Below are 10896 nucleotides of genomic sequence, written 5' to 3'. Positions count from 1 at the left end.
TTTTCTTTAGTCAACTGTTGCAACACAACGGGAATAGATCTTTTCATTTTTTTTCTCTTATGTTTTTTCGTGTCCACATCTCTATCTTTAAATCTCTTTTTCTTTTATTGGAAATAATTGTTAATGAAATGTGGAGATTTAAATAGACCTTCGCGTCGATGAGAAAATTCTTACCTGCTACACCATATGCTGACTTTTAAATTAGATTGCAAGAGCGTTAAATGCTCTCAATAATGATGCAATTGATAAGTTGGTACTACGATAACCTAGAGTAAAGAAATTTTAAAATTAACCCAAAGTCTATGGTCTACATTATCAGAAGATAAACAAATAAAGTCGCTTATGTTTGTCCTTGCATATATCTTTGATTTCTATTGAAAGAAGTGGCTTTGGTTTTCATTAAATCAGATAATAATATTGCAGCATTTCTCAACCGGATATAGCAAACCAGAAACGTCAACAGTTTGCATAAGGCAGAACAGATAGCAATTAATTAAAATTAGGTAATGACGTTAGAGTAATTTTTTTTTTTTTTATAGTAAGTTAGAGTAATTTATCTATTTGCTAAACTCAGTTTCATTTTCCTTTCCAAAACCAAAAAAAAAGTTTGAACCTGAGTAGCAATTTTTTTAACATCGTTCTAATCAGATACCTCCGGACTAGTATGAGAGAAAAATAAAGATACAAATTAAATAAATAAAAATATAATACCATAAACTGTACCAAAACCTACCAACCATCTTTGTTATTCTATTCGTTTACTTCCATTTTGAATGTATATTACCAAGTGTGAAAATACTGGATGTTACGAAAAGTAGCCAGAAGAATGGTACAAAGAAATCTGACTATAGTTGAATCCACCCATGTTTTCTATCAAATGCATTAAAGTAACTGCTTTTCATGCTTTTAAGAATGAAAACATATCGATCTGTTCACTTTGCCATAAAGAAACCTTTGTAAAAATGGCACTGCTAATGGATAACCCTCTCTTTTTTTAACTCCAACTTTTTTCTGCTGATTACATTAATGGATAACAAAAACATACAACTAAGCCAAAGAATGTAAATACCTTCTTTGTCACTTAACTTCCATGTTTTATTGGTTATAAGGAATAGAACTTCCCAAATCAATGAATAATTCCCTTCCATCCTCCCATAATTCGCACAGTAAATGTAAAAAAAGGAAACATAAATAAAGGCCAACAGATCTAACAAAAAGAATAAGGTCAGCAGAAAGTCTGGCCTTCAAACTGGAATAAGACCCATCTAATTAATAGCATAGAAGTTATGAAATGTTGGTGCAGTATGCAGAACATGTAAAACCTAGAGCTTCTTGATAGAAATAGTCCAAAGAAGATCTGAATCAGACTGTACTGTTATTATATCTCCTTTTACAATATTTGATGTGCTTACTAACCCACCAAATCTCATCTCCGTGTTATCTGAAATAGTCAAAAATAAAATGTCAATCATCAGATTCCACTGACAAACAAGATCACAACTGGATGATTGAAAAAGAAATTAAAGATAATGACTCGTCTGAACCATGTCTATCCCAGCAGGCCAGTAAGAGATTAATTTCTATGCACTGGAAGTGTATAACTTTTTTATAGATGCATCGTGGATTCAATCAAATCACATCATTATACCACTTTGTTATATTTGTTCCACAAATTTCTAAATGGTGAAATATGATTCGATGAATGTGTAAAAAAATTACTCTGGCAGTGCATGTAAATTAAATCCTTACAGAGAAGCATCATGTACATACAGGTGTGTGTTGATATTCTAGTGGAATGATAATTAGTGTGTTTATTTACTCATTTGGAGCAAAGGAAAAGTATTCCATCCTATATCTCTGATTAACAACAGCCAATCAGCCACACAAGAATAAAAATAAAGTCTCAGGCAGCATTTTCATTCTGTTAAAAATTTACAGGTTCGGAATTGAAATAATCACATAGCATCATTATTCAACAAACTATGCATTACTTACTGAGGTCCCACTGGAGCCCTGTGGTTGTAGAACTTCCGGATGGCAACCCGATGGGAATGAGTCCACAATGTGGACCCTCGACAGATGATTGGATAAAGATCTTATGAGAGTGATTCTTTGGAAGAAGGTGAATGAGGCAATCATCAGATAGAAGGATAATGCGTGTGTTGGAGAATCGACACAGCACATTGATATTTCCAATCTCATGATCAAATCTCCCGCCAAGTGCTCCAGCAACGAGAATGCACAGCTGCAATCATGTTAACAGAGAATGGCAGCTGAGATTAATTCCAATGGTACAACTAAATACACATAGCATTATAGTAATTCTTTACTATCAAACAGGGATAAGAGCTCATACTACACCAAATTCAATTCATTTCAATTATCCCAAAACTATCTAAGCCTAAAGTTGAAAATGACATCAGTTCACTACCCCATCTCCTCCTTGCAAAAGAAATTAATGTATTATGGCCAGATATTCAACTACCTCTGATTTATCAGTATTCGGTATAAGGTCACGTATGTATACAACACATTTGTTTAAATCTGTGGTGTCCTGATCATGAGACTCGTCGATTACTTTCGTTCCCTGCAAGAAGCAAAAGAGCATAAGACCTCATCATGATTAATGGAAGGAAGACTATTTACATAGTAACAGTAACATAGGAACTGAATAATGAAATTTTGTGGACCAGAAAGTTGAGTTCTGGAGAAAATACATGCACATTGACAAACAAAACAGCAACCATAAAGATATACAGAGAGAGAGAGAGACCAGCTTTGCGTAGAAATCAAGTACTTCTGTCCTGATTGAGTCCATGTCACCTTTGATTGCATCAGGCTTGTACCTGACAGAAACCTGGCAAATTAGATAATAGGAATCCTGTAATCGACTAATCGTAGACTCAAAATGGCAAACGATGCTCCAAGTCACAAACAAAAACGAAACAAGATCTTCCAGTAGCACAGAAAAACAACCAATGTTACAGAGCTCTTAGTCCAACCCAATCCTCCAACAAATAAGCTTCATAGACTCTATGGGAATAAAGTTAATCTAGAGAGCTTATGCCCATGACATCATGTATAAAGAAGTGGTGTTGTGAGAAAAGTTAAAATTTTTATTGAAAGCTAGGGTTGGACTGCTACCACTCATAGATAATATACATACAATTTTCCACTTATACCAATGAATGAAATAGTAACTACCATTGCATAAAATTATAAAAAGCAAAACATGGATCCAAGTTATATACGTGTAAAAAGATTTTTACACTGTCAATCATAACTACCAATTGAAAATGTTAGATTTTAACTATGATTAATTCTAAAGTTACACATATGAGTGGTTGTGATTTATCGATAGTGTAGAACTTTTTACAATAACCATGAAAAGTAATCACATAAAATATATGATAAAACCAATAACTGCACTCTGATACACGTATGTGAACTGAAACCATAAATAAGGAAACATAGTTACATATCTTTATGACAATATCAAAAATAGGCAAATACAGCAAATGGGATTGCCAGCATGAGCATTAATAAACAAGCGCAAAACACTCTAGTATCAGAATTCAGAAGTATTTGTAACGACAATCTATCATTACCATTACTAGCTTAATATTGAATCCCGTTCTGCCATTCCCTTTCCTAATTCTATTACCCCTCAAAAACAATTAATACAACTACAGTTACTGATAACTTAAGATACCCATGCCCACAACACATACGTAATATAGAAGTTTGGCATAAAATGGCAACTTTGGAACATTCAAGAAATTCATTGAATACAGCACTCGCAAACGTGGTGGATTTTGCAATCATGTGCCTAATCAATAATTACTTTTTAATAAATAAATAATCAAACTTTAGAAAACATCAGTGCAAAAACTTTATGTGCTTGGCCTCAAATGGTGACCAGATTTTCTAAAGTTTGGATGACCAAACTTTCTAAAGTTTCAGCAAAACTCTGGATTCCGGATTAACATGGCTCTTTTCTTGTGGAAAGTAGGGTCAAGACAAGAAAGAAGGGTAAACAGTCATTTAGGTCGTTAAATGGGTAAGATGTTGTTACAACCGTCATCGATTGAATTTACCTAAATTGCTAAAACATACCAAAATGTATCTTTTGTTGATTATGTTGGTCTTCAAATGTGTTTTCATTGGTCAATTAAATCAACAAAAGAGACAATTAAAAATATATTTGGAATTTCGATATATTGATGAACTATATAATGATAATGATGGTGTCTCACAAGTTCGTTCACGAACCAAAATAACTATTGACCAAAAAATTGGAAAAAGTGAATAGACTTTTGTGGATTGGACCACCGAATGACAGAGCGAAAAGTGATTCACAAAGTTGTTGTAAACATAAAGCCAATAACGAAAAGTAGAAAATAAAAGAAGCAAGAAAGTTGAAGAGAAGAAACCTGGTGCGAACATGGGAAGGATTAAGTTGAGGGAAGAAAAGAGGCATTTCATCATACACACGATTGGCACCTCCATCAGCGCACACTCGTATATGTGCTGTAACAACAAAGCATCAACAAAAAATACATAAATCAAATGAAATGGTTGCGGTTGCGGTTGCAGGAAGAAATTACCGTGGTCCCAAAGCAGAGGAGCGAATTTGGGGAGGTGTTGATTGAGCACAACGAGAGCGTATGTTAGTGAGACAGAAGAAGAAGAAGAAGAAGCCGCGTTTGGATTATCCGGAGGAAGAAGGAAATTTGAACAATGACACATGAAATCCATCCGTACGAAATATGGTTCTCTTTCTCCCAAACTTTGCTACAAGGTGTTGCGTAATTGCGTATTTATTTCTACTAGTGATAATAAATCCTCATACTATTTGACTATACTCGTAGTATGATTAACGTCATAAAGTTGAATGAAGACGCTAATATGTTTGTTTCCACGCGCACACACACGATACTAGTTTGTTCCTTTCGTAATGGATGGATTTTGTTAGTCAACGATAAAGTTTCAAATGTTACAGCTGGTGCATCCCTAAGATGCAAGATTTGCGATCTGTTTTGTTTCACCTAGTAATACCGTGGCCCAATCCTGTCCAACCACAACGCTTCATCCTTTCGATCAACCACACCATTTATACATTTATTTATTTTTTTATTTATTTTTCTTTTAAGAGTTAAGACTCACCTAACGGTAACACTTAAATGCAAAATTTAACGACGCTCCACGTGGTTCACTCTTTAGTAATTTAATTATTTTTCATTCTCTTTTAATCTATAAATACACATTTGTTACGTAAGTTGGTTTTTTTCGTAATTTTCACCAAATAAAATTTATGTTATGTGAACGTGTTATTTAATTCATTTAAAAAACAAAAAAAAAAGTCATCAAACTCGTACCCTTTCACATCAATACATTTTTTTTATTTTTAAATTGAAGGAGGTCATAATAAATAAAAAAATTAATTTGAAATAAAAAAAATAATTTGAAATAAAAAAAACAAATTAAATAATAAAAAGTACTTTAATTTTTTTATTGATTGTTATTTTTTATCTATATCCTTTTTAAAAAATAATTCTCAATATACTTCACATTTCGCAAGATGGAGATGATATGCAACCACTTAAAACAATTTTTATTTTTTTATTAAAGAAATTGTATTTTGACGATGCAACTATAAGTGGTGGAGCTTCACTAAAAAACTTGGAGTGACCGATATGAAAATACAACAAAAAATTTAAAATAAAAAATTTGGGGTGATCGATATGAAAATACAATAAAAAAATTCAAACAAAACTCAAACATTTTATATGGACATAAAATCAAATACGTTATCTGCAACAACAAAACTTAAACACTTTACATGACATAAAATCAAATAAAAACTCTAAACAAAAATCAGCACTAAACTCCAAATCAAGATTTCAAACTTCAAATCAAGATTTCAAACTCCAAATCAAAACTCCAAACTCAATACTAACAAAATAAGCTTTAAATTTCATGCTAAGTGAAGTAGAATTCCACAAAATTATCGGATACTGCCATATATGTTAAATTCTTAGGATAGGTAAAAACTCAACAAAATGAAGAACTCAAAACTGACACAGGAGCGACTATCTAAGAAAAATTGAAATCAAAACTCTTTTGAAATGTTGGAATAATTGAAATAAAAAGTTAATTTTAAAAATAAAATTATGTAAATAGTTATGCATGTTCAACACGATAAGAAGTTTAAAATTTTCCTCCAAAGAAAACATAGTTTAATGTTTTTTGGTTGTTTCAATCGCAAAAAGATAATAAAAATTTAAATTTTTCCTTTGAAAAAACATGGTTTTGTTATAATTTATGAACCAAATTAAAATTATGTTATTTCTGTTAGAATCTATTTTGCAGTAAATTGTATAATTTAGATATTATTTTAATAATAAATTATATTTTTAAATGATCAAATTAATATTAAGATATACTTTTATTTCAATTTTACTGTCATTTTTTATAAAGGATATTGTCATTTTAGTTTTTGTTGAATTAGTTGCACATATAGTAAAAGAGTGACATATCATCCTCACATCAACAAATCAACATTTAATAAATTAAATTGATAATAGTTTTAATTATGAAATGATTAATTTAAAATTTTACTGAATCAATTACCAATGTGATAATGAATTATACGTTTAGAGAAAAGAAAAGTTAAATTTAAAAAAATAAAAAATAAATTTATATTTGACACAAATATTGTGAGTTGTGATAAAGGGCCATTACAACTTTTTATTTTTAGAATTTAACATCAAATAGAAGATTCGTTAATTTTTGTTGGCAAATACAAGATTAATTATTGTAAATTTATTAACATAAATTGTTAAAAAATATTACATATTTTAAAATATATGTTAATATTATATGTTATATTAAATTTAAAATATTAAAACTTATATTTAATCATTTTTACTTCAATTTTAATCAAATATTTAAACTTTAAATCATTATGTACACTGATTTAATATTAAGTTCGGTTTTAATTTTTTATTTAAAATTAACTTATTATACCACGTTTTCAATAAAAAAATAGATTAAAATATGATACAATATAGATAAATAAATATTATTTCGTGTCTCTTATTTGACATATCAAACAAGTGTGTGAGAATTTTACCTTATGATTATATTCACCCTACTGCTACTCAGATTGAATAAAAAGAAAAAAAAACAGAAATAGGAATAATTTGTTGACAAGTTTTTTTATTAATTGATGAGTTATCCTAAAAAAAAAAAATTAATAGATGAGTTATTACATGTTGCAAAATTTGAATTTAATAATAATTTATGATTAAAATTTAACAATTAATTAGGAAATGAGGCAAGTTAATGAATCAGCTGTTATTTTCTGTTCTACGAAGAGAATCAGCTGGCAAACGCTTCTCTGGTTTCGTTATCTCTTTCTTTTGAACGCAACATTTCAAACGCGCTTCTAAGTTCACCGACAAAAATAAGAATAAAAATACAATCACGCTAATTATATACTAAAATCTCACCATTGTGTTTCTTCAGGTGTAGTATTTTTCATTTTCAATAAAAACTTTTCCGGTTACAACAAGACGAGATTGGTAAGAACAAAAAATGTTAGAAAAATGTATAGGACCTCAAAGGGCTAGAAAATTCCAGAGATTTCTCGGCCATTGTAAGATCACAAGCCTCTGTCTCTTCCTCACCATTCTTGTCCTACGCGGCACCATCGGCGCCGGTAAATTCGGTACGCCGGAGCAAGATTTCCTCAACATTCGCAACCGCTTCTACTCTCGCAAGCTTCCTCAACGTCATCGCATTCTCGGTGAGCTTCATTCAACAACAACCTCATCTTCATCTTCATCTTCATCTAATTCACATAGTTCAACTTCAACCACCAATTACAATGCATTCGACATTAACACCATATTAATCGATGAAAAGGAACAAGAAGAAGAATTTGAGAAACGTGATTCGCACGTGCCTTATCGTTTAGGACCAAAAATTTCGAATTGGGATGAGCAGAGATCAAAATGGCTTCGTGAAAACCCTAATTTTTCAAATTTCATTCGACCCGAAAAGCCTCGTGTGCTTTTGGTGACTGGGTCATCGCCAAAACCGTGTGAGAATCCGGTTGGTGATCATTACTTGTTGAAGTCAATTAAGAACAAGATTGATTATTGTCGTTTACATGGTATTGAAGTGTTTTACAATATGGCTCTTTTTGATGCTGAAATGGCTGGTTTTTGGGCTAAGCTTCCTTTGATTCGTAAGCTTCTTTTGTCTCATCCAGAAGTTGAGTTTTTGTGGTGGATGGATAGTGATGCTATGTTTACTGATATGGCTTTTGAAGTTCCTTGGGAGAGGTATAAAGATTCTAATTTGGTGTTACATGGTTGGAATGAGATGGTGTATGATCAAAAAAATTGGATTGGTTTGAATACTGGGAGTTTTTTGTTGAGGAATTGTCAATGGTCATTGGATATTCTTGATGCTTGGGCACCAATGGGACCAAAAGGGAAAGTTAGGGATGAAGCTGGGAAAATACTTACAAAGGAACTTAAAGATAGACCGGTTTTCGAAGCTGATGATCAATCTGCTATGGTTTATTTGTTGGCTAAAGAGAAGGAAAAATGGGGTGGTAAGGTTTATCTTGAGAATGGTTATTACTTGCATGGTTATTGGGGTATTTTGGTTGATAGATATGAGGAGATGATTGAGAATTATCATCCTGGTTTTGGCGATCATCGCTGGCCGTTGGTGACTCATTTTGTGGGGTGTAAGCCTTGTGGGAAGTTTGGTGATTATCCTGTTGAGAGATGCTTGAAGCAAATGGATAGAGCTTTCAATTTTGGTGATAATCAGGTATTGCAGATATATGGTTTTACCCATAAGTCATTGGGTAGCAGGAGAGTTAGGAGAATAAGGAATGAGACTAGTAATCCTCTTGATGTTAAAGATGAACTTGGATTGCTGCATTCAGCTTTTAAAGCCGTCGAGGTATCATCTTCTAGCTGAGTTCTTACGCGGTTAATTAGTCGGAAAACTTCTCGAATTAGTAAATTAAGTTGTTGATGGATTGGAATGTGTTGTGCATGTTTAGTTGCAGAAATAGAAACATTGACTCGTTATCATTATTTGTTGTAGAAAGTACATTGTGAGAAACAGGATATGCATTGTTTTTGGTTTGATATTCTTCTGTAATTACCTCTCTCTCTCTCTCTCTCTCTCTCTCTCTCTCTCTCTCTCTCTCTCTCTCTCTCTCTCTCTCTCTCTCTCTCTCTCTCTCTCTCTCTCTCTCTCTCTCTCTCTCTCTCTCTCTCTCTCTCTCTCTCTCTCTCTCTCTCTCTCTCTCAGTCTTCAAACTTATGAACTTAAAAGTTTGTAGAATTGTATTTTAACACAATTTGTATGAAGTAATGGAAAAGTTTCACGGCGGCTTTGCATATAAATATTGTTGTCTATGGTTCTTCATTTTATGTATTGTAAGTTTGTTAATTGTAGCTGTAGTCTTGATCTCTGATTGCAGTTTGGCCTCAACCTTAATTTTATATTATACTGTATTCTAAGCATTTTGGAATTTTGAATGGTTTTTTAACAAAATGTGGTAGCCAAATTTTGTGGAATATTGTAAAAGGTAGAGTTAAATATCAAACAAGATTTGGTGAGGATTGTAACAGTGGATGCTGTGCTTGTACTATGATTATTGATTACCTACCTGCTTGTGTCCATCATGTTACATATCAGCATGACCATGTTGTATCATCTAGCAGTCTTGCGTATAGTCCACTGATTCAGGCATTGGATTTCAGTCTCTCTTGAAAATTTGTGTAATGGAATTTCCCTCACAAGTTGAGATTGTCACTGGGATTGAAGAAAAACACTAGATAGAGAGGCAACAACAAAAAAAAAAAAACAATTTTGTCTGCACTGTTAATGCTTTCTGTCAAGTTGATCTTAATTGGTATGAAATACTGTGCTCAATTATCAGCTGCTCTTTATGTATGTGCTAACGATCTAATTTTAACAGTGTGTAATTATGTAGTAACAACTAATTTTAAAATAACGGTCTCATTTGTTTGCAAAGCCAAATGCTACACCATCACAATATAATACACGTAACCTACAAGCATATGAGCTCACAGTAAGTAAATAGCTGTTTAAAAGCATGTCAAGACTCAAGAGGTTGAGCTTGTAGCAATGGTTCCACTTCTGTTAGTAAGGCTATCTAGTTGCTATTATATATATATTTTTTAAGTATTAAATTAAAAAAAAAAAACAAAAAGTATTTAATTTTACCTTCATTATTAAATAATAACTAAGATGATTATTAACAATCTTGAGTAGAGTTGAACTTGAAGGTGCTGCTCATGCCTAATTTGTCATTATGAATAAAGCAATCTTTAGTTTATGCTTTAGGGTGTTGCTGACTGAACAGAGCTATATGCTCCTATTATCTCAGGAGTTGTTGATTTAATCGTCATAAGGTAAATGTGTCTTTTACCTAGGTTGCTTCAAAGCAATTTTCTCTGTTCCCATTTTTTCCGTCTCATTTCATTTTGTATAAAACTACAAACTTTAATTTTTTGTATACAAATTCTCACTTGAACTACAGGGTGACAATAAAAACAAACACAAAGATATTATTTCGTTCAAATCCCAGTCCTAAAGGAAATAATATTAAAAACACAAAAATGCAATCTATATATTTACACTCTTTTTGCTTTGACTGAACATATATTTACACTCCAAATCTAGCACATACACTAATCATCTTTGGACGTAAAAATTACAAAACATCTAAAAAAGTACAAAATAGTGGTATATATATATATATATATATATATATATATATATATATATATATATATATATTATATACACAGAGTGTGTGTGTCTAACACAAAACAT

General features: G+C 31.8%; 2 protein-coding genes across 3 annotated transcripts; one reads left to right on the top strand and one right to left on the bottom strand.

The window, feature by feature from the left end:
• Nucleotides 1–718: 718 nt before the first annotated feature.
• On the bottom strand, nt 719–4924 carry LOC101511207 (thiamine pyrophosphokinase 1). 2 transcript variants are annotated; one of them, XM_004494312.4, is made up of 6 exons: nt 4608–4924; nt 4434–4530; nt 2774–2846; nt 2486–2587; nt 1996–2245; nt 719–1441 (listed from the first exon to the last, which is right to left on the bottom strand). In XM_004494312.4, exons 1-6 carry the CDS (start codon nt 4756–4758, stop codon nt 1323–1325), a joined length of 792 nt encoding a protein of 263 aa, XP_004494369.1. In that variant the 5' UTR covers nt 4759–4924; the 3' UTR covers nt 719–1322. The 2 variants fall into 2 exon arrangements, with proteins under 2 accessions (XP_004494369.1, XP_027188547.1); XM_027332746.2 differs by lacking the exon at nt 4608–4924 and having other exon boundaries at nt 2774–2857; nt 4434–4533.
• A 2471-nt stretch (nt 4925–7395) lies between these two features.
• LOC101510893 (xyloglucan 6-xylosyltransferase 2) lies at nt 7396–9176 on the top strand. Its single transcript, XM_004494311.4, has one exon. The coding sequence runs from the start codon at nt 7600–7602 to the stop codon at nt 9001–9003; it is 1404 nt and encodes a 467-aa protein (XP_004494368.1). The 5' UTR covers nt 7396–7599; the 3' UTR covers nt 9004–9176.
• The last annotated feature ends 1720 nt before the right edge of the window (nt 9177–10896 follow it).

Source organism: Cicer arietinum, chromosome 3 (genome assembly GCF_000331145.2).
Source record: "Cicer arietinum cultivar CDC Frontier isolate Library 1 chromosome 3, Cicar.CDCFrontier_v2.0, whole genome shotgun sequence".
Taxonomy (NCBI): Eukaryota; Viridiplantae; Streptophyta; class Magnoliopsida; order Fabales; family Fabaceae; genus Cicer; species Cicer arietinum.
Note: the sequence above shows the minus strand (reverse complement) of the source record. Positions and strands in the feature narration are given on the sequence as shown.